This window comes from Phalangium opilio, unplaced genomic scaffold (genome assembly GCF_054372755.1).
Source record: "Phalangium opilio isolate 3A_F unplaced genomic scaffold, DU_Popi_V2 ptg000369l_1, whole genome shotgun sequence".
Classification (NCBI taxonomy): domain Eukaryota; kingdom Metazoa; phylum Arthropoda; class Arachnida; order Opiliones; family Phalangiidae; genus Phalangium; species Phalangium opilio.
Window position 1 is genome coordinate 125792 of NW_028324232.1, and position 24240 is coordinate 150031.

The window sequence follows — 24240 nt, forward strand, 5'->3', positions numbered from 1 at the left end:
TTAACCGATGTAATGAATGGGAAATAGGGGAAGTGAGTTTAACCGGGGATACGGGTGCAAGGAAAACCACCCCCTTTTAGCTTTCTTTTCATTAACACTTTGGGTTTGAAAGAGACGCGAGAAAGCAAAAAAAAAAAGAAAAAAGGAAGAGGTCTTAAGGCGCCAAAAAAGGAAAAAAAAAAAAACTGTGAACTTGGATTTCACACAACTTTCTCAATGTTTTTTCTTTTTTTCCTTATTTTATTTTTCTTTTCGATCTCAGCGAATTCCTGACAGCTTTTAAGACGTCGAAGGGGGTTACGGGCCCCCAAGACCCCCCAAGCCCTTTTTTGGTGGCAAAGGAATTTCGCAAAGAAATCCACACCCAAGCGAATATTTCCACACAATTCTCCTAGGGGATATATATATATATAGTATAGGAAGTCCCTAGTTATAAGCCCGCCACCAAAAAAGAAAACCCCCTCTAGTCAGGGGGGGGCAGGGGACCCCCGGAAAGATATCTCTCCTTATTTTTTGGAAGTTTGGCTTTTCCTAGTTGGTTGACGTTAAGTGACGTAATCGATACATCACCGGTTATTGGTTTTCGCCAACCATCCTCTCCCCCCTCTCGCCCCCCTCCCCCCAAACAGGAACTTTTCAATTAAACTTTATCATTTATTTTATTTTATTTTCAATTTCGGATTTATTTTTAATATTAAAATTTTAATTAAATAAATTAAATTGCGTCTTTCTTTACCTGAATAAGGATTCTCGGTTGGTCCAATCCTCGTTCCTCTTGACGCTTCGTAACCATAGCAACGCCACTAAAATGGCGACGCACGTCCGAGCCAGACAAAGCGCGCCAAAATTCTGTCGGCGCGTAATTTCGCGAATTCCACTGGCAACCAGGATGCAGTAACCGATGCTGAAACACGCCGAAATTAATATAAAAACATTAATAATAATCCACTCATTCGAGGGGATATTCGCTATTATTAATTCCTTCTAGCGATTACCCCCTTGTATTCAATATAGCCCCGGCCCATTTAGAATTTTTGGAACTTTAGAACAATTAATCCTTTTTAGAAAAGTTTTAAAATTAAATTAAAAGTCGCGTCGTACGTTTTAAAATAAAGCAACTTACAACAACAGTTTTAAATAGATTAAATATTTAAATCATTATTTTTCTAAATTATTCTGTAGCATATATTTATTTTATTTATGGTTGGGTTGAATTTAATACAAGGTAATCATGGTCGGGGAAAACAACACAACGAAAAGTTTATTTCGCCCTTTTAAATTTTTCCCTTTTTCCTCTCCTAATGGGTTTTGAATAATTCCGCGAATTTGGGAGTTTCAACTTCATGCAAAGTAATTTTTAATGCCTTTCCAAAAGCTTTTACTTTTTACTTTTTTAAATTTGCACGCCCAATTTTATTCCTTTTATTATTTTATTTATTTATTCTTTGTGGATTTTATTTAAAATAATTTAAATTATTTTTTTTATTTAAAATAATTTAAATTATTTTTTTTATTTAAAATAATTTAAATTATTTTTTTTATTTAAAATAATTTAAATTATTATTATTTGTTTAAAAATATAATTAATACACCGAAACTCGGCAGTGAAGCTTTTCTACAGGGGCTATGGCAAAATGCATGTAGTAGTTTGCCCCTGGAAGTTTGCTTCTTTCATCCCAAAAAAATTATTATTAAAATTTTAAAAGTAATGCAAAAGTAATTATAATTATAATAAAATTCCAGTTTTAAACTAATTATTAATTAATTTCCAATGAAATTTCAGGGAAAATCGGTTTTCCAAAAGTTGTACGAACCCTGAATGTTGGGGGAATCCCTTCTTAGTGGGGGGAAATATTGTGAACCCCCGGTTCTTAATGAATCACTTCGATGGGAACATAAATCTAGATTCATTTACTCATCAGCTGGCGGGCTGACGGGCGCTCGTCAAGGCCGCTAAGCGCTTTCGAGCGCTTTTAAGCGGCGCGCGAGCTGTTACCAGAATTCATCCGCCTCATTCCACCCCCCCCCCCAAGACCAGCGCGTGTTCGTAATTAAGCTCGTGCAGCTCCGCACGCGCCGCCTTTTCTAACTTGGCAGCGCCTTTAAAGTATACTCGATCCTCTACATTCTTAATGCACTAGTGTCAAGTTAGATTGAGAGATGGTACGGATTATCTATAAGCGATTACGAGGTGACTTGTCAGCGCGCTCAAAGGCATTTACGAAGGACCGACCTTGCTGCGTGTAAAAGAAGTAGAAGTTAATCAAGGCGAAGTTGTTATAAAAGTGATTTAATGCCGATCGGACGCGGTTCCTCGAAACTTAATGAACTGAACTGACGCGAACTAATTACCCAAAAGTTAAGGAGCGGTACTTTAGTTCGGGTTTGACAAAGTATACTTCGAGGGCCGCCTTTGGGGACATACGCGGCGGTACTTACTCCAAGGTGTGGTAGTTTATCTCTCTGATTATTCTTAATTTAACGCCCGGTAATTTAATTATAATAAAATTCTAATAATTATGCCTAAAATATGGGCAAAGATTCCCCTGCCGCGTCTATAACGCGTTTAAAATGATAATGGAGTAAACCACGCCTATATTCTTTACGTCACGGGTCAACTATCCAATCTGTTTAAAAGGTTTTTTGGCGCGTGACATAAATATCTCGCGTTAATTTTCACGCGGCGCGTGATGCGTGGGTGTTTTCAATCTGGCGGGAAAATAGGAAGCGCGCGCGCTTCGACACTCTTCCACCCTATTTAGCCGCGGACTGAGGGCCCGGACACTTGTCAGAAATCAAAGTAAACCACCGTTAGAATCCCTTTTGAAAGTCGACGAGTATCCGACCTCTTTTTTAGCGGCTCGCTCGCGCGCCAGATTCACGAGCTTTTATTAATTCCGAATTAATTTAGTTTATCCAAGAATAACTATAACTATAGGGGAATAAATCTGTTTATTTTTAAGTATATTTGGGTTGGGAATGAAGGCGAGCCTAATTCTTTTTAGATTAATATTCATAGTGTTAATAACTCGAGTCTTTCTCTCCGCGTGGAGGTGTTGAATAGGGTGTTGTTGGTTTCCATGACTACGTCAGGTGTTTGACGTATGTTAAGTTGTCGCGACAAGCGCCCGTCCCAGTTTATCAGCGTCTCGTTAACTTGTTAATGCTCGATGATGCTTAATTAAACAGCACCCCTCTCTCGTTCCTCGCCGTGGCTTTTAGGTCCTCAAACACGAAACTGCGTCGAATATTTCCGGAAGACTCTGCTCTCTTACAAAAGGAGCTGGTTTTCGGCTTAAATTCTGCCGAATTATTCAAAGGTCTCCCCAATCCCCACCCCCAGGGTGTGAGCGGCAAAAATAAACTTCAAACACTTTCCTGTATGTATAAGCTTGATAATTTTCAAGAGTTTTCCTAGAAATATTCGTTTTTGAAAGGAAAGTTTGCAAATTTAAATTTTAGGTACTAATATAAACTATATATCTTTTAAAATTTTATATTTGAATCAGTGACTTTAATATTTTGGATTTTAAACTATCGTGTCACCTTACCTTTAATGGAGAAAAAAAAGTTTTTTAATATTTTATATTTTTTATTCGTGGAATTTTTCATGGAAAAAATCCTTATTTAGAAAATTCATTGAAGCTCAAAGTAAACCCCCCCCCCCTTTTTTTTTTCAATAGAAATTCTAATCAGAGAACGTTTTCAAGGTATCCCCTCTTGACTGGATCTACTTTCTTTTTTCTCATATTGGTTTAACATTACCTATTAATCCGCCTCGGGTTTTATTGAATGGAGTATTGAAGAAAAGTTTTTTTTTTTTTTTTTTTGACCAAGGAGCCTTTAAGAGGTTGTTCCATAGGGTTTCCCATTACGTAATAATCCGACGTGATTTTTTTTCCCTTTTCCTAATATTTGTGTGGGTTTCTTTAAATTAGGCTTACCTGGGTGTATATAGTATCCTTTCAGCGACCACGAAACCAACGGGAAAAAATAGATTGGCAGCCGGCAGAAAAGGAATTGTAAGAACACACACTCCAATTGTTAATTCTTCCTTCGTGGAATTCTGAAATTTAAAATTGAAACATTTTCTTTTTTATAAAAATCTTACTTACTTCAAGATTATTCACTTTTGGTACTATGGGGCTGGGCAAAAGCACTTTTCGCGTCTTATTATAGTCAGGCTGGGAAATAAGCGTAATTTTTAAACTAGTCCTTGGGACCAGTAAACCCCCCCCCCTAGTGTCCTAAATAATAAACTGGTCTCAGGACTGGTCCCAGCCAGCCTTTGTTCTCCAATAGATTTGCAATTAATAAACTGGTACCCAGGACCAGTAAACCCCCCCCCTAGTGTCCTAAATAATAAACTGGTCTCAGGACTGGTCCCAGCCAGCCATTGTTCTCCAATAGATTTGCAATTAATAAACTGGTAACCAGGACCAGTAACCCCCCCCCTAGTGTCCTAAATAATAAACTGGTCTCAGGACTGGTCCCAGCCAGCCTTTGTTCTCCAATAGATTTGCAATTAATAAACTGGTAACCAGGACCAGTAACCCCCCCCCTAGTGTCCTAAATAATAAACTGGTCTCAGGACTGGTCCCAGCCAGCCATTGTTCTCCAATAGATTTGCAAGTAATAAACTGGTCCCCAGGACCAGTAACCCCCACTTTTTAAATTAAAAAACTACTCCAAGCAATTAATAAGCTAGTTTTGGACCAGAGGAATTGCTCTGCTATTTCCCAGACTGACAAATTGCGCGTGAAAATAAAATACAGTGTTGCCAGTCATTTGTGACGCGTGCAATCCAACCTCTATCTACAACTGCAGACTGAATTAAGCTTCAGTTCGATTCAGGTAATATCATTCAGTTTCAAACCCGCAGATAGATGCCTCTATAATAACAAATGACTGGCAACCCTGTTAAGAATTTCAATTTCTGTGGCCCTCGTTTTAGTGGATGGGAAGAAAATAGATCTGTAAGGTTTACCTTTGGCACTGTCCAAAGTTTCCTTAGTAAAAGGACCAGGGTAGCGTAAAGAGCTAACGAAGCCAAATTTCTAGGGTCAGAGAGGTGATTGACCAAGGGTATACTTCCTAGTTGCCAGTCGTACGAAAGGTTCAAAGGGCATAGAAGTAACGAGACGTTGAACGCCGGCAAATACAGATAAGTTAATAACCTAAATGAATAAATAAATAAATTAAATTAAATCGTGACGTCATAATAAGGGGGTTGAAGGTCGTCGGGGGGCGTGGTTATACCTGGTTAGAAAATGCGGAGAATGGGAAGCGGGATTATCCTGATCGGAAAAAACGGGCATTGAGCCTTGCAGAATCCATAAACGAAAGCCTATCATCACAGCTAGCTAAGTTTAAATTTTATTTTAAATTAATTTAAATTAATTAAAATCGAAGTGGATGGGGGGGATGGAACTTACCGAAGCTACGAGCGTTAGCGAACTTTTGTCCGGGGCTCGTTGCAGGAAAGATTGTAGAGAACGTCGCCTTTTCCACCTGCGAGATGGGCGAGTTAAAATGAACAATGTGTAATCCGAGCTTGAATCATGGCGTTCCCTTAATTGCTAGAGTGTCAGGGAGTCATTTAAGCCGCCCTAAAACCCGATATTTTCCCCAAATTAAAGCCTCCCAACGATAGACTCGTCTTTCATTAACGGAACTCCAATCGATAATAATAATAGAGTATTCAAATAATTCACGTGTCATCTTCCCTTTAAATATATCTCGTGCAAATTTATTTTTATATAAATTAATTCACGTGAAATATATTTTTATATAAATTAATTCACGTGAAATATATTTTTATATAAATTAATTCACGTGAAATATATTTTTATATAAATTAATTCACGTGAAATATATTTTTATATAAATTAATTCACGTGAAATATATTTTTATATAAATTAATTCACGTGAAAAATATTTTTATATAAATTAATTCACGTGAAATATATTTTTATATAAATTAATTCACGTGAAAAATATTTTTATATAAATTAATTCACGTGAAAAATAATTTTTTTTTATTTAACTTTCGTGTTTTGAAAATAAAACTTAACTAGCCGGCTACGTTCGCATTAAAAGAACATAATTTAAATCGTTTTCAGACGATAAAACTTTTGACTTCCATTAAATTAAAAGAACATTTAAATCGTTTTCAGACTTATGACTCAACTAGATGGGTCAAAAAGTTGAGTCAACCGAAATTAATCAATGGTAAATTTTTAACTTGTCAAGACGATACAACTTTTGGGTCAAAAAGTTGAGTCAGCCAAAATTGGTCAGTGGTCGATTTATAATTTTATGGTGATTCAACTTCTGTTCAAACTTTTGTTTTCTCAACTAGAGTTAACTCGTCTAAATGAGTCAACAAGTTTTTTCGTCAGTCTAAGTTGGTAGTAGTAATTAAAGTTGCTCAGGGAATATGATTTATTAATGCGAACTGACTTGGTTCCGTGTCTTCGTATGAAGTGGTATGCTAAACAGACCAATAGGAGAGTGACCCCCTGTTCTTTGGCCAACATGGCGCAAAAGGCGCAGGCGCTGACCACGAATAAACGAGCTCCGCTTCTCGGACCGTTACACCTGCAAAAAAAAATACACCGGACTTTTCTTATTAATAAAAAAATAAATATTTTATTAATCTGGCGATCAAATTTGTCATCGAAAAAGTAGATCGCGTGATAAGAAATAATATTTGTATATCGTCGCCAGCTTGATTTTCTAAAAGGAGCCGCGGCCGCGTTTCATTTTAATGGAATTTATTGGTGCACGCTCTATTAGGCCCCTCCCCCTAACCCCTAACCCCCTCCCAGGGAAATATTCTGGAACCAACTCTTATAATTTGGCGGGAAAAGTGCGAAATCATGTTTCCTACTCACTCGGTCTACTCTACTCTTGTATGCAAATGATTCAGAGTCGGCTCCAAAGCTTTAAAGTGCGCCTTATTCCCATTTCAATTTTCAAGCGAAAAAAAATTAATTTAAAATGTATCGTATCATACCGTATAGTAGGTATAAAGTTTCGATTCGGGCTCTTGACAACTCTATTAAGTGGTGGAAGGTGTCCGACCCCTCGGCCTGGTTTTAATGTCATTCATTCTGTGTATAGCTAATGTTAAAGCGGTATATATAGCCAAGGAAAATGTATGATATGGATTTTTCAGAGATTCTATTTTTATCGCTCGGTATAACCTAATTTCTCTTGAAGCATTGCCGCTCTCTCGCTAGCTATAATGCAAATTCGACTCTCTACCCTAGTGGCTCTTTAAACTCGATGACGTGATCACTCTGTGATATAACGATGTGATATCGTGACTGATATACACGCCGCGCGCCTTCAAAAATATGATACTCGATACAATCTCGGACAAACAAGTTACATTTTACTTTCATTATTAGCCTCAACAAAACAGTACCGGGAGTGTTTTAAGTCTATTAGTGGCTTAGGAAACCAAACACCGACATTAATATTAGAGACACGAGTAGTTTTAAACCCGTCGTTGTGGTTAGCCCCTCGGTCAGGTCGGTGTATTAAAGATTTTAATCAAACCCGCTCCTCGGTCTTTCGGTTTAAATTTCTAATAATTCAGGAGAGAGTTTTAGAGTAATTTCCAAAATAGGAAATATCTTGTAGCAAAATTCCTCGATAGTTTCGGGTGATCATCTTGAGGGAATCCACCTGACCTTTGAAGGAAGCCCGCCTGGTTAGGTGTTTGTCGCGCCAGTGGCCATCTTTATCTATCTTAGCTTAATCTTTAATGACCAGAGATATTAGACCGGAGGTATATTTATGGAGAAGATGCCGGCCCGATCAGTTTACAAGGGGATCTACTCTATACATCGTCTGCAGCTCGCGCCCCAATCTTTATAAAGTCCGCGTGTGCCTTAGCCGCCCGCCCACCTAGGCTAGTATATATTAGCCCGGGGGGTTACCAGTCGTAAATGGAAATTTAATGCTAGCCGCCAGGCGCCCTTAAAGAGGCCCAGATACTCGCGTTAAGCCTCAACGTACCTTCTTCCGCCAAACGCCGCCACTTTTCAAAATAAGAGCTCGCCCAGGTGGATGCGATAAAATAAGACGCGAAAATAAAATTCAAACTCGATTGATTAAACATATCAAACCCTAACAAAATGAAACTCTAATTAAAAAAACCTGAGGTGTTTATCGACAATTGGCCACTCGCTTTACCTCTGTTTTCATTATAAAAGCGGTGGTCTTAAACTTACTTAGAAGTCAACTTTTGAAACTTTTAAAAATTATATAAAATGAACTTAAAGGTTTTAGTTTTATTAATGATTTTTTTTTGGTCAATATAAATTTGTTAAAAAATGGTGGTCGGACCATTTCATTCTCCCTTTAAAAATCAAATCCGTTCACGTGCGATTTTAAAAATAAAATTTATTCACGTGCATTTTTTTTTAAATATCGAGAATATTTTAAAATTCACGCGCAGTTCATGAAAAAAAAATGCGTAATCGCACGCGCTCGTCTTCAAGGTCATATTAATTATGAAAGGAAAGATAAAGCGAGTCTTATTCGCAGTGCATGGAAATTATCCGGACCACTTTGTAAGTTGGAAAGACTCTGTGTATAAGAGCTTAGTGAGCTGGGGATATAGTTCGGTGCTGTTTTTTTTTGTTCCTCGGGACGTAAAGAGTGTAGTGTTATTAGGGAAGAGTGAGAGGCGATCGGCATCCGAGGGGGGGGATAGAGAAAGAGAGAGAAGAACGGATATTGAAGGAAGCCAAACGGAAAGGTGACTTCATCCAAAAGGATAAAAGCCCCGAATATATACTTCCTATAACATCTTATATAGAAAACCGGATAAAAAAGAAGAGCCCCCCCTTTATGTTATATCCTTTTCCAAATAGTAACTCTCTCTCTCTCTCTTTGCCCCCCGCCCCCCACTCCCCCCAAGGAACCGATCATCTTCTGCCCCGCTATAACAAATACTAATATCAGTCCAATAACCAAAGCATAAATATATAGACCTACAGGGTGTTGCTGTGGTAGGACTGTCTCCTTAATTTTATGTCTGACACACCCTGTATATCTCGCTCTTGAACTGGGGGATATTAATTAAAGAATTAATATCCCCCGATTTGAACTGAACCGAACTAAACTGGCGGTGTGAATTTGTAAAGGTGTCTTAAACTAAAGTTGAGGAGATATTTTAAATTGTCGCGGACGCGTTTAAGCAACACGTTCCTGTGAACATAAAACTAAATACATTTTAGGGGAAGAGTGACGTTTCAACAAACAAAACGGAGCCCTCTGTTCTTCCACCACGGCGAGATTTAGTGAGGCTATAGGGGGGGGACGAGACGGGGGGGTCAGAGGTGGAGATGGGGCATTAGGCTTAAGATAAGCTCTTAACAGCCGACAAGGAAAATGCTTGTCATAAGCGCAATATTCCAAATATACCCTTTTCCCCGTAAAACCCCCGTGGGATGCCAGCTTCCGATGCATGCCTGCTACTTCCATGGCGGAAGTATTTTAAATTGAAATGATCAAAGGGTTCCATTACAACTTAAAGAGAAACGTCCAGGCTGCGCGAAACTAGTTTCAGACCCCCCTCTAGATAAAGGGAATTGAACTGGGCCTGAATATTATCAGACAGCCAGTACTTGTACCTAAATGGAACTTCCACTTCCGAACTTTGGTTTAATGTACTTCCGAAGCTGTTTCTAAGTATAACCCTTTTAGAATTATTCGTCAAATAGAAAAAGTATCGTATCTTTAGGGTCTTATCTTCGTGGCAGTTACGACTTTATGGCTTTCGCGCTTGCAATATTAAGGGGGGGGGGATCAGTTATTGTTTCCTGGAAATAAGATGGGGAAGTGCTCGGCGGCTCGTCTACGTTTTCTTCTTCCTCTTGTTGTTCTTCCGCGGATGGAATGGCATCCAACGATAAAATGATTTTCTCTCTCTCGCTTTTAATCCGTCCGTATATATAGCGCTTAAGAAATAGCCCAGAAGACCATATACACATCCGAACATTTAGGAAACAACCTTGGGGCAATCTAGGAACTAAAAACGTCCAACCAACTTTCTCCTTCCCATGCACATAGCCTATGCAGGATAGTTCCTAAATGGCCCGGCTTTTCAGATAAATTTTAACAGTTCGGTTTATGTATCTTCAAATGGAACCATTTTCTTGGAAGTTGCTAAGGACTTTCAAGGAGAATTAAGGCAATGTTGCCCCCTGATTGTTGTAACCCCAAGTATTATAGTATATCGGTGGAGAGGGGGTGGGGGGCTATCACATACTGAAATCCCTTCCCCCCTTCTTAAAGAACCAGAATTATTTATTCACTTTGTCAATTATATTTGATCAACTTGTTGATTTTACCTGATGAATAGAGTTAAACCCAACATGAAAAACGTGGAACACAATAATTCGGCTCTTCCCACCATGCTAGATACCTGAAAAATAAAATATAAAACAAATAGAATTAATTTCAATTAAATATAATTTTGGATCCGAGTTAAATTTCAGGGAGACTAGTGGTCCTATGATTACGGAAAAACTTAAAGCTTTAGTCCTTAGCACATTCAAAATACGGTTTTTCTAATAAATATCATTTATTCGAGGTTAATTATATGATAATTAATTGCATTTAAGTCGCGGCAGAAAATAACTTAAATCAATATTTTCATGAGCATAAAATTATACCCGACCAGTTCCTTCTTCCTAGCCATCAAATACCACAAAATATATAAAAAAAATAACCTAACCTAACCTAACCCGACCCCACCTAACTTAACCTGACCTAACCCAACCCGACCTAACCCGACCCGACCTGACCTAACCCGACCTGACCTAACCCGACCTAACCTAACCTAACCTAACCTAACCTAACCTAACCTGACCTAACCTAACCTGTCCTAACCCGACCTAACCCGACCCCACCTAACTTAACCCGACCTAACCCGACCCCACCTAACCCGACCCGACCTAACTTAACCCGACCTAACTTAACCTGACCTAACCCAACCCGACCTAACCTACCCTAACCAATTATATGAAGGGTAAAATATAGAAAAACATGTGTTTTAATTCATTTCCGCAGCTTAATTTTAACAAATTATCCTATAATTAACTTTAAATAAATGATATTTATTGAAAAAAACTGTATTTTGAATGTGCTAAGGGCTAAACCGTAAAGTTTAGCCCTATAATTCCTATAAAATCCTATATTTTTGAGCCTGTCCTATAATTTCACGAAAGGTCAGACTATAATATCCTGTATTTTTGTCATAAAATTGCATTTTAATATCTAGTTTCTCGACGTCAAATTTAGAAGAAACGCGGCTTTAAAATGACAATTACGAGCATAGCCCACATAGCGCGAGCAGCTGGCGTCGTGATGCGCGTGATCGAGTGGGCTATGTTACGAGTCGGGCTAAATTGTAATTTTGTAAGTTACGACGTTTTTGAATTGAGCCTTTACGCTTAGTAAAAAGCCCGCCAAAATAGGCTCCACTCCATCGGGAGTTACGTCGCTTTCGCTCTAAGAGCGCGATTTCAAATAAACCGTTACAAACGCAACTTTCTCTGTTTCTTCCTTCCCCCTCCCCTTCCTTCCCCCCTTCTTCCCGAAACTTCGAGAGTCCGGGACCCTCTCCCTCCCTCTCGCCCCAGCCCGGCTGCAGAGTGCAGGCTGCGCTTTGTTAGTTCTTTGATTGACGAGAGATAATCGCTTATTCTTAATTGTTTTAAGTCGGATTTAAATAATGAAAATTAGGCCAAAATGAATGAACTTTGTGATCAAAAGTGTGCCAAGATCGAGGAACCAAGGATTCGAATCATTTGGTCATAAAATATTCCCGTAAGTTTGTCTTTTTGTCAAGTATTAATTTTTCAAATGCCGCGGTTAGGGTTAAGTCATAGCCCACTTGATCACGCTGGCTGCACGCGCTATAGAAGCCCGCTCAATCGACCCTAAAAATGAGAATAACATAGGTTCGGTCTAAAATTCAAACCCGTCTGGTTTTAACATGGGCGTCTATGGGAGAGGACCAGTTTTTTCAACGTTTTTGACAATATTAGTGCATCTACTGGTTCAAATCTCTTGAATTTTTAATGAGACGTGTATTGAAAGGTTTGATATTATCCTGTAAAATTTAAAGTCTTCAGCTATAATAGTTTTTTTTTATAAAAAATAAAAATCATCACATAGTAGAGAAATTGAAGGGGCAAAATTCACTACTATGTGATGATTTTTATTTTTTATAAAAAAAACTATTATAGCTGAAGACTTGAAATTTTACAGGATAATATCAAACCTTTCAATACACGTCTCATTAAAAATTCAAGAGATTTGAACCAGTAGATGCACTAATATTGTCAAAAACGTTGAAAAAACTGGTCCTCTCCCATAGACGCCCATGTTAAAACCAGACGGGTTTGAAAGTTTAGACCGAACCTATGTGACGCGCCGTATTCGCGAGTTAACATGTAAAAAAAATCGTTTGGACGGGCTTCTATAGCGCGTGCAACTTGCGTGATCGAGTGGGCTGTGGTTAAGTGAAGGTGAAGGTTAGGCTTAGCTCGAGGTGCAGGGATGCCGGTGGGGACGGGAGTACGGGGATCGGAGATAATCGCCGCTGAAGATGTTGTCTTCGCTCTGGCTGAATAATTAGGCCTCGTCCTGTAGCCGTAGGTGCCGTGAATGGGTGGTACGTGGGGGGATGGGGGGTCCCGATCAAATTCAAAATGGCCGTCCGTTATTTTTAAGTGGTTTTTTTTTTCAATTTTAATTGAAGAAATGATTTTTTTTTAAATCTGAATTTTTTTGAAACGCATTATTTTTTATGGAAACTTTTTTAAATCTCTTTCCTATAAGTAATTTAAAATGACTGTCTGGGCTCCCTGAAATTTATGGACATAATATATTTGAATACGTTATATTTAAAATCAAATTATTAGTGAGTAAATTTGGAAAATATCTCTTTTGAGTTTATAGTCGGTTACGTAAACTTAACCCCCCCTTCTTTTGGGGGGAAAGAAACAGGTTACAAGGGGCTCTGTTTTATTTTTTTCATTAATTTTTCAAAAAGCTTCTTGCGTCAGAATTTAAATATTAATACTAACCGACTTCCGGACAAGAGAAAAATAATGAAAATTTCAACTAGAGAATTTATTCTATTTTAACCGTGAATTTTTACGTAAAAAGTTATTTTCAAAAAAATAAATATATGTTGTCAAGGCCTAGTTCTTTAAGTCTTCCATTCAATAAAGTGCTGTCAGTTGTGACGTTAGGTCCAAGGTTAAACGTCACGAGTCTGCCTATAGCAATGGGCGGCCATGACAGTTACCGTTTTTTCTTTATGGGAAAACAGCATGGGTGACGTCATACCGGCAGCACTCTATACTCGGGTGATATTTTCTACTCATTCTTATTTCGACTAAAACCTAATTATTTTTCTTATTTTTACCAAAAATATTTGATTAAAAAGGACACCGGGAAAAATATTAAAAATTATATTTGCAATATTTTATTTTTAATCTTTATAATCTTAATTCCTGGATTAAAATTATAAGCTGTTTAATGGCGAGTTTAATTAATTAATTAACTTTATTTTGAAAAAAAATTAAGAATAGTTAATCCGCTTAGCCAATCAGAAAGAACCCTTTAGGAGATTTAAGCTCGGTTTCATTGTTCACTATTTCGTGAATTGTTTCACTATCCCTTTGTTGGTTAACTTACCGCTTCGGTATGAACGGGATGCGTCGCGAACAAAACAGAGGCTGTTAATGACGTCACCCAATTCCAGGCTAAACAACGGCGACAAAAATCAGCCAATTGGACGCTGACTATGACGTGAAGTATGACGTTGACTACATGGTAGCCAATGACATTCTCGGCGCTTGATATTGCATTCATTCTGAAATGGAAAATAATAATTAAATTTTAAATTAATAACTAACTAACTCTGTTAAGTAAGATTAACTTTGGGCGTTAAATCCCCCCCGGGCGGGTGGGCCACTTTCTATCCCGTGTACCTTTTCGTCTAAATATCTCGATTGCCCCTTCACCCCCCCCCCCCTTCACCCTTTCCATCAAAATTAGTTTTCATGGCCAGAAAGTCTAAATTGCAATTGGGTTTATTGAGAAATGGCACCCGCCTACTGAGTGTTAAATAGGGGAAGGCGATCACTGCCAATATTCGAACGGGGTTTTCAATAAGATATCCGAAGAGCTCTCTCTCTCTCCCCCTCTTTCAGCGCGTGGAAAGCGATTGCTAGTAAATAAATTCAAGTTTATATGATATATTTAATATATTCCAATCGTATCGGATCCTATAGCCCCCCCCCCGCGCACCCTTGTAAAGGTTAAACCCCTGGATCGTCTCAGCTGCAATTTGAATTAAACCTATATTTTCCATTTCAAATCCCTCCCGCGCTTCAAATATACTTCTTGCAATTATTGCCAACCAGATAGATGGGTCCGGCGGCCAGGAATGCCTACGGCTTATTGGAATAATTGCGCGTATCCCTTACATATCTCCCAAGTTAAAATCTACGCTTGTTTTGTGGGCCGGCCTCCCGAACTCGTAATTCTGATGGCGTCTTTCTTAACAGTTAAAATTCGGCATACAGAATGATTAGTCTAACTCTTAACGCAAAATCCGCCTAGATACTTACAGGCGCAAATATTCCTATTGAATGTTACGTATTCCTGGTCCGATTTAATATATAATGAAATTGTTTGCAACTGCGCGAAGTGGATTGTCAAATATTTATTGTTTGTTTTTGGCGCTCCTCCTGAATATATATTGTCAAATTATTTATTAGCTAGCACGCGCGCCCTCTTTGTCAAATAATTTATTATTTAGTAGCGCGTGAGCTCTTTGTCAAATTATTTATTATTTAGTAGCGCGTGAGCTCTTTGTCAAATTATTTATTATTTAGTAGCGCGTGAGCTCTTTGTCAAATAATTTATTATTTAGTAGCGCGTGCGCTGATTGTCAAATAATTTATTATTTAGTAGCGCGTGAGCTCTTTGTCAAATTATTTATTAACTGGCGCGTGCTGATTGTCAAATTATTTAGTAGCGCGTGAAGCGTATTTTTAACTAAATTATTGGGAAAGAAGAATTTAAAAACTTATTGAATTTTCTTTTGTAAATTCCAATAGACTTTAAAATATTTTTGAAAAGGCCGTGCACCATTAAGAAAAATCATCGATATATCATTTTACTTTTTAGATAGTCGATAAGGGGGAGGGGGTGGGGGGGGGTTGAGAGAGTGGACACTATCTTCTATTTTATTTAAAATAAAGTATAAATCCCTTGGAGAAAGATTTCTCTCTGACTCTATAGGGTTTGAAGTTCGGGGGTCCTAGCTCTTATCAAGTTTTGCAGTTTTAAAATATCCCCCCCCCGTCCTATATAAATATATATATATACATTCGGATTTGCATACATTTCTATCTCCCACTGGGGGGGGGGGTTAGGGGGTTCGGACCTTTTCTCTTTAACCTGGCAGTACTAAGAAAGGCGGGGGCATCCCCCCCCCCGAATCTATTATACCATGCACTCACCCTATCGAATTACAACCTTGAAATGGATAAAGTCCCCCGATACCAACCAAAAGGGAAACGGGTCCTTTTAAGAGTGAAATTCGATAGTGTAATCAATATTGCAGGAGTCCATATCACCGTTCCTGGGCGCTGCTGCTGCAACTTTCCAATATTTAAGATAATTTTCCGAGACAACTTTTTGTCCAATCAGCGACGAGGAATGAAAGGGCATGCCGGGAATCGCCACTTTAACTTAACCCTTTTCCCGCCTTCTTGCTTAATTCCGAATTGAATTGATTTTCTTTCCTAAAACTTTGTTGTAATTTTATAAATGACCCCTGGTTATTTTTCAGACGCGAATATGTACGTTGTAGTCTTTGAGTGGCTTGGCCCTTCCCCGGAAAATAAACTAAATTAGTTTGGCATTTATTTAGGGGGTAAAAATGCCTTGAATTATAAATATTTTTCAAAACCTTTTATTAAAAATTGTGGCCAAGCAAGACGCTCAAATACTATATTTATCGCAGCTACGGTACAAAGAGAATATAAGTGTGTAAATCTGGTATCTGACTCTCTCTGGTGAGAATGAAATATTTCTCTCAATCTTGAAATGGTTGTAACGTTTCGTTTGAAAGGGCCTTTTTCAATGGAAATATTGATTGTTTCCAAGAGTGAAATTCGCTATATTTCCGTAAGGAAACATATTTATAAATTTAACCCTGGCGGTATTATATAATCCCAAGGGGTTTTTACCTCCGCGGATTGGCCGAGGTGCAATCAAAACTTTCTATTGAAATATTATTAGCCAAGGGCCGAGTACAGACACGCGCTGGCTCTTAACCCTTTTAAGGACTATCCCAGAATACCTTTTTCCAATATTGATAAAATACGCCTAAAAATTTTTAATTTATTCGCCCCCGTTGAGTTAACGTTGATTAAGGCGAAGGAAACGTATTTGTATCTTTGTTTTCGACGGCTTTACATTTATTAAGGGGGTTTGGGCGAACGTTGTTGGCCCCGGGGCTTTCAGTTCTTGGACACGTTAGGTTTAAGATATTTCCGCTCCAGCGCTTGAATTACGACGAGAGTTGATTTAGATCGCCTTGGGTTTTGGCGGGAAATTCCGGCGGGAACCTCAACACTAACCCCATCTACCCCTAGCTAGCTTCGTTTCGTTTTGGAAAGGTTATTTTAATAGAATTTGTTAGACTTTTTACGACTTTAACTCGACAGCGCTATTAAAGGCCACGCCACCCTTTTATATCCCTTACCTTTGTCCCAAGCAGTTTGAGCACGTGCGTATAGGAGTTTTAGAAAAGTGCGTCTCGTGCGCTCGCGCGCGCGCGTTCTCAAAAATCTTCCTATATTATATCTCGCGCCAAATTTTTCCCGCCTTTTTGCGTTACTATGGTGGTTAGCGCGTGCCAGCCACTTCGCTAGCTCGTGACCTTTAAATAATAAACTCCCTCTCCCCCCCCCCCCGCCAACGGCAAGATTTTTCCCGCCTTTTCTAGCACGTGCCTTAATAATAGTAATAATAAGAACTCGGGGGAAGCTAACTGTCAGGCGTAAAATTTTAAATAATATTTATAAAAATATAATATTTAAAATAAGGGATATATACTTTTAGGGGTCCCAAGGGTCAATAAATAATTTGGGGAAGCCCAAAAAATGTGGTGATGGTTTTACGTTCAGTCTAATTACGAAGGCCTTTCCTAACGATGACGTTTTATTACGTAGCCCGAGGAATTCTACCCTTTTTTGGGGGGTCCCGTGCAAATCAATAATATTTCTTTTGGCTGGGAAGCCGGTAACCATCGAAGCGGAATATAGTGGTACTAGTACTGGTACAATCTGTACATGTCGGCAATTTTTATATCATTTTTTTTGGGGGGAAGCACCCCTTATACCGCCGCCATATTTCTAGTTCGTTAATTAACGAGATGCTTATACTGCAATTTTTTTTCTTCTTTTCCGGGGTACGAATTCCCATTGGGGCATTGAGAGATATACCATAGCGGGGGTTGGGGTGCGAGGGGGTCGGGGGGATAGTGGTGTTCATCTTTTTTATGTGGCTAATTAGCTTTATTCCTAATTTTCTTGCCTCTACCTCCCCCCCTCTCCCGTTTAGCCAAAAATAATAATTTTCTTTTTGGCGCCCCAACGTTAATATGACTCGTGTTAATTAGTAAGCGGCGTTATAGCTTTAATTATTTTATTTATCAACCGAATATATATATTATTAATAATGATGTTCAATGCCATGTCATGCCAGATGTTCATAATTATTTCTCGAGGGGGACGCCACTTAAATGTTTTTTTTTGCTTTTGCGCTCTATGAAGCTGGAAAACTATTGTAACGTCCCAATGCGGCTGGCCGCCTTTTCCCCCTCGTATTTCTTGGTGTGACCTGATGAATTTTGTTATAAATGCAGTTCGCCGTATTTCAAATTTCCCGCCAATTTTTCACTCAAAATTATCTTTTAGTTGACGTTATAGCGTGACAATTTTTTTTGATTAATTTGAGGATAATTTTAATTAAATGCGCATTAAGTTAGTTTATATTTAAAATAATTATTTTTAATTCGCCTCAAGTCAGTTTAGTTTATTTCCCGCCAATTTTCCACTCAAAATTATCTTTCAGTTGACGTAATTTTAATTAAATGCGCATTAAGTTAGTTTATATTCTAAAATAATTATTTTTAATTCGGCTCAAGTCAGTGTAGTTTAAACGTGTTAAATCCGTGTTACGATAATTTGCTCCAACTCTAAAATCACTTGAAATCATTTATATGAAATTGCTCTCGTTTAAAATCTTTATTAGAAGCTAATACGTGAAATATTATCTAGTAGTGACTTTCCCCTCGATTTCGCCTTGAAAATGAATCCGGAAAAGATACGAGGGGGGGGGGGCATTGAATTTGTGTTGGGAAACGGATAGCTCTTACGTGATATGTAATTAAAAAGAGCTTACGTAACAAGGGAGTGTGGGAGGGGTCGGTGAAGGAGTCCTTTCAATAATCTCTGGAAATCAGGGATCTTTAAATAAGGCTGCAGTTCCCCCCCCCAGCCCCGCGAGCTGAGCTAAAATCCCCATAGACAACATTGTACCGTTCGCCTTTTGACTATTTGTTTTCCCATAGATCAAGCGGACTAGCTCAACCCGGCCCGGTCCTTTCTAGCTAGCAGCGCTTTGGGGAATGGTATCTATTGAAAGTAGTCTCCTTTGGTGGTGGTGACCGGGCCATCGTGGTTTGGCTCAGACGGCTCAGCTTCTGTTTGGTTATGGCGCGGGATCCTTTTCTATATTTTTCCCGCCTTTTTTCTCTCTCTCTCTAAACCCTACTCTTCCCGCCTTTATCATTTTGGCGGGAGTCGAAGCTTCCGGGCTTTTCCTTTCCGCGATAAGAAGCGCGGGAGTTCGCGCGCGCTCCAGAAATATTCGCCTTCACGAGCTACGACGAGGGGATGGATACTTTAAAAATCAGCTTAGGTTTTTTTCGATTTTATCTATAGTATAACTTAACATTTTGCGATTCCGATTTCGGATCGAGGAATGTCCAACACCTCGATGATGATACTCCGGCTCGTGCGGTTCTTCCAAAAAAAAAAAAAAAAAACGCGGGAAAAGCCAAAAAAAGGAAAAAGGGTGGGTGGGGAGAGGGGGAGAAGTTTGGGTTTGGGGGGCTGAATAGGGGGTGACATAATCCTCTCGTGACAGCAATAAAAATCGGATTTGCCGCCAAAAATGACATTTTTTCGCGGACATCTCTCTCTTTCTGAGGGATCTTTTCCTTTTGAAAGTGTTTAGATTAAGAGATGTAGAGCCTGTGTGCACTCTCCCTTTTATCGTTAAATCCCTTTTTTGCTCCGAGGGATTATGGGTACTCGGCTTTTAGGTAAATACGTTATTTAATATCTTGTACAATTTTGTTCGAGGATCTTCTATCACTTTCTCCTAATGACTTTTCTATCACAACCCTTCGTAATCAAAGGCTTAGAAACGCATTTTTTTTTCCAAAAGGTAGATTTTAAATATACAGTATAAAAATAAATTATCATATTTTAGTTGGAAGAAAATATTTCAAATTTCCAAAAATATTTATAAATATAATCTAAAAACGATGACAGCTATCAATCCCGCGGTTTATTTATTATTCAGATATATTTTTTATTATTTCTGTCGTGGAAATAAATCCTCTGCCGCTGAAATTCTTGGGGATGAAAATTTAAATATTAAAAAACATTTTATTCTCGATGAAATTGTCGTTGTTGGAATCGAAGAATATCCTGGCGATCCTTTAAAAATGGAGAATCGGCATTCCTCCATCCAGTTCTATTATTTCCATAAAGCTGGCTCCCGATACTGTCAAGGCGCTCTTCCCATCCATGGTGACGCGTTTTTGGCGGGAAAGTGCGCGTGCCAACGGATAAGGATCAACTTCAAATCTCGCGAATTGAAAAATTCTTCAAAAGAAAAGCGCGCGAGAATAAAAGGAATATCGGGAAGAAATTTCCCGCCTTTTCTTCTTCTTCTTCTCTCCAAAATAAGAGAGATGCAAATTACGCGCGCGCGCTCGACTATATATATTTTTACGTGGGGTGGAACACTCGGCCAAATCAATCAATTCATTATTACGCAGGGTTCATACAAAACTGGATAAATCAGGGAAATAAATAGTTGACAAAAACCTCAGGGAAAATTCGGGGAAATAAATAGTTGACAAAAACCTCAGGGAAATTTCGAATTTTTACTAAAATTCAGGGAAATCAGGGAAATTTGCGTCAAACAGGGTCTGAGTAATTAAGAAAAATGTTCGTGAACATAACCCCCTCCATAGGATTAACATCACACCCAACTTTGGGGGCTCATAACTCTGGTTATATTAGAGATACGGGGATGTCCTTTGAGTATGTTATAGTCCAATTTGTCCCTTTTCTTCCTTCGTTAACATTTGCTCCATAGGACACTCCATATACGGGAAGGGAAAAACCTGGAAAACTCAGGGAAATATATGGGGAAAAACCTCATAGATATCTCAGGGAAATTTGTTTTCCAAAAGTTGTATGAACCCTGCGTATTACGTGTGTTAATTAAATTACTTCTCAATTTTATGCATAAATTATGCCGCCTTATTCGTTAAACTACCTGTAGCTGCGTAATTATTAATTCCATTTGAAATATTCCGGTAATTTTAAGCTACTCCTTAATTACAAGTATCCGACCCCTCATCACTTTGTCTTTCTTTTGGACAAAGTATAGGCCATCGCACGCGCCAAGTATCTCTTTTTTCTTATATAGCTTGGTCTAAGCGCGCGCGCGCGCTAAAGTAAAAGTTTCCCGCGCTAGTTCCTTTTTTCTCGTGTATTTTTTTTTTATCTCTTTTAGCCCTCATTTTTCTATGAATAATTCATTTTCGATTTCACCCTGGTATATAGTATTTTTGCATTTTAACTTTGCTAGCGGGTTTTTACTCGCCGCGGAGTTTGTGGCTTGAACGTTTTTAGTAACTTTTCAATCTAGGACCCCCCCCCCCCAACCTCTTTTTCTCTACGCCCCCCTTTCCCCCCCCAGGGCAGCTTGACGACCCAAGAAGTACATTTTTTCCTTTCTATCTGTACGATAATATTAGCTTTTCTAATTATGTGTTAATTTGAATATAAATTAAGAAGAAGAATTTTCTTCGAAGCCATAGAAAAAAAGATTCAATTTTTTTTTTTTTTTGAATTTTAAATTTATTTTTTATCAATTTTAATTTTAAACATTGAGGGGTTGTTAAAGCTTACGTATTTTTTTTATTAAAGTAGAAAGCCATTATTGAAAAGAAAAAAAACAGCGCTTTTGTTAGAAAATTGATGAGTTGCTAAGAATTTTAGGAATACATAATTAACTGACAGCGAAGTAAAAATTATTTTAAATTTTTATTCATGAAGAAGAGAAGTTCCATAAGCATTAGTTGTATCGCAAACTAAGCTTGAAAATTGGCGGTCAATATTACGGATATAATAAACACATTTAATATAATAGTGGGGTTGTTTTAGGTGTACTCGATTGAATTTTCTATGTTGAGTGTAATATGAAAAATAGTGTTAATCAAGTTCCTTTGAACACGAGAGTGTATATATACTTCATAGTAATTCTATGGTAAAACCAGGTTTTCCTGGTTAAACTGACCATAGGTCATCGCTCATTCGTTGAAAGGTCACTCGACAGGGACCCCTAACATCAATCATTTACGACGTACTTTTTCCCTACGTCATAATTGAGTTTCTGACGTCAGAATACCGATATTTTACCCTTGTAGTAACGTTGTTTTTTTTCTATGACCCCTGAATGCTGGCTTTCTTTTTATTTTTAAGCTTTGGTGTATTGCGGGTTAAACATTTCTACAGGGGCTATGGCAAAATACACGTTAAGTTCTACCCCTTAAAGTCGGCTTTCCCAAAAATCCTAAATTTATTTTAAAATTTTGTTTAATTCAGTTTTAAAAATTTATTAATGATATCAAAATTATTTTAAAATTCTAATTTGAAGTTCGGGGTTTTTGAATTCCATTTTTAGACCCAAAATTTGATTCCTTTCTTGGAAGGAAACGTAAATTTAAAAATGTTTATTTTTTATTTACTTTCTGGGGTTTATAGTAAAACATGTGAGACTGGAAACTAAACTGTCATAAATACTTCCTTTTCACTTTTTGGTCCAAGAAATAAGAAAAAATATACACATAAAATATGAAGAGTCGGAGGAAAAAGCAAAAACATCAATTTTATTTGGGGGATCCCGAGCAAGGCTAAGTGTGCCACGCTAGAACCCCATTCAATAGAAAAATACCCCCAAAAAATGATCTAGGACAGAGAGAGAGAGAGGGGGGATGAAATTGAAGCGCTCCCCCCTTGCATCCACCTATCAAAAAGTCAGGATAATAAATTATTCAAAAACGAGGAGCGAATACACACTCGGTTAACGATAAATATCCCCAACTTCCTCCGCTCTGATGCCAAAAAAAGAAAAAAGGTGACAGATTCGACTTTTTGACAAGGTTTCCGTCACGTGACATTGACGCCACTCTGACGCGCGTTTCATCTATTTAAAACTTACCCAGCCGTACTTTAAAAGAAAATTAAATGGAAAGTCACGTGATCGAGAACGAGAAGGAAAAAGGCGGGAAATAGCTAAAGAATTTCACGAGATTTTAATTTCTATAATCACGCGCTGTAAATTATACCGCACCTGTTTTTTGGCGCGTGGTGGGGAAAGGCGGGAAATAGCTATATAGGAACTTGTAGAAGAATTTCACGAGATTTTAATTTCTATAATCACGCGCGCGCCTTAAATTAGATCGCACGTGTTTCTTTCTTTTTTGGCGCGTGGTGGGGAAAGGCGGGAAAGCTTTTATAGTCGTTTCCATGGAAACTGGCGTAAAACAGAAAAACGGGGATCAAATTAAATAAAGAAAGGATTTCCTATTAATTGACCGACAAAGGTAGAATTATATTTCTGGAAAAACAAGTCGACTTGTACGCGCCGGCTATTATCGCGAACAAAATTGGGGACCTGTAATTACGTTTAACTTGTTAAACTTGTTGTAATAAGAGCCACTTGCCGCCAAACTGATCGTTAATAATAATCAAAAGGAAAAATTACTTTTCACGCCGTAAAGTTCATCCCAAGACGAAAATACCTTGGAATATAAACTAAGCCATGATCAAGACCGATCAATAATAAATGATACTTTCGATTGATTCGCTTTCTAGACGATGTACTTTCAATTTGAAATAATAATATAGTTCTTATCAGTTTCGTATAACCCTTTTACAGAAAGCTCCTGGACTTTGTTTCCCCCCCCCTCGCCTACTCCCCCCCCCCGGGCCAAAAAATTGGGGTTATGTGTTTGCTAAAATTTTGATAAGGGGCTACCAAATAACTGCCCGGCCCCGGCCCCCTTTGCCCAAGCAACGCTATACATTGTAGAAAACGGAAGTCGATGTTGGAAATTGTCCGTTGCCCCCAAAACAGCTGATAAGAGAACCCGGGGGTCAATTTAAGCGAAATATTTTGATATATGACCCCCCTGTTACGTAGTTTACGAGAAATACCCCTCACTTATCTAACGCCCAGACTCCCCCCCCCCCAAATGCAAGCGAAATATATATATTTATATATATTTAGAGATGTGTTTGTGTTTGTGTGTATATAAATATATATATTTAGAGATGTGTTTGTGTGTATATAAATATATATATATTCAGTCTGAATTTATAATATTAAACATTTTGGAAATAGAAAGCCGCGTTTGCACGAGACACTTTAAAAGGCCTATATGTAATAATATACGCATTTTCTCGTGAAAAATCTCTATGATTAGCGGAAAACTTTTATACGTCGACGTTTGAACTTGAAAATGTGGTTTCGAAGTATCTCGTGTGAAGGCGACTTGAAAGTAGTTTTGAACACCGCAAAACACATTATTCTGTTTACTGTTGTTATGTTTTATTTTATTTAATGTCAATGTTTTGGCGCCTTATTACTAGCGTCGAGACTAAGTCGACTTCATTAATGCGGCGCCTTTTAACACGTGTCAAACTGACGTACATCCATACGGAAGTAATGAGAAAACCATTAACTCCCCCTTAATGATACGAATATATTGTTAATAACGTGAGTAATTTTCCATTCTGATTTTAAAATTGGAT

The 24240-nt window shown here is 38.1% G+C and overlaps 2 protein-coding genes across 3 annotated transcripts in view; one reads left to right on the plus strand and one right to left on the minus strand.

Moving 5' to 3' along the window:
* The window catches only part of LOC149597166 (protein O-mannosyl-transferase TMTC1-like), a 58175-nt gene that overhangs the window by 15305 nt on the left and 18630 nt on the right, over positions 1-24240 (minus strand). Inside the window, exons 2-9 of the mRNA XM_089861207.1 lie at positions 13733-13910; positions 10372-10445; positions 6464-6601; positions 5436-5511; positions 5260-5363; positions 4988-5177; positions 3945-4066; positions 737-904 (exon numbers count right to left, since the gene is read on the minus strand). Coding sequence (XP_089717333.1) covers positions 737-904; positions 3945-4066; positions 4988-5177; positions 5260-5363; positions 5436-5511; positions 6464-6601; positions 10372-10445; positions 13733-13910 — 1050 coding nt within the window. The remainder of the gene's footprint in view (positions 1-736; positions 905-3944; positions 4067-4987; positions 5178-5259; positions 5364-5435; positions 5512-6463; positions 6602-10371; positions 10446-13732; positions 13911-24240) is intronic.
* Positions 1-24240, plus strand: part of LOC149597167 (prolyl 3-hydroxylase 2-like) — a 111610-nt gene that overhangs the window by 12036 nt on the left and 75334 nt on the right. The gene's annotated exons all lie outside the window — the stretch shown is intronic.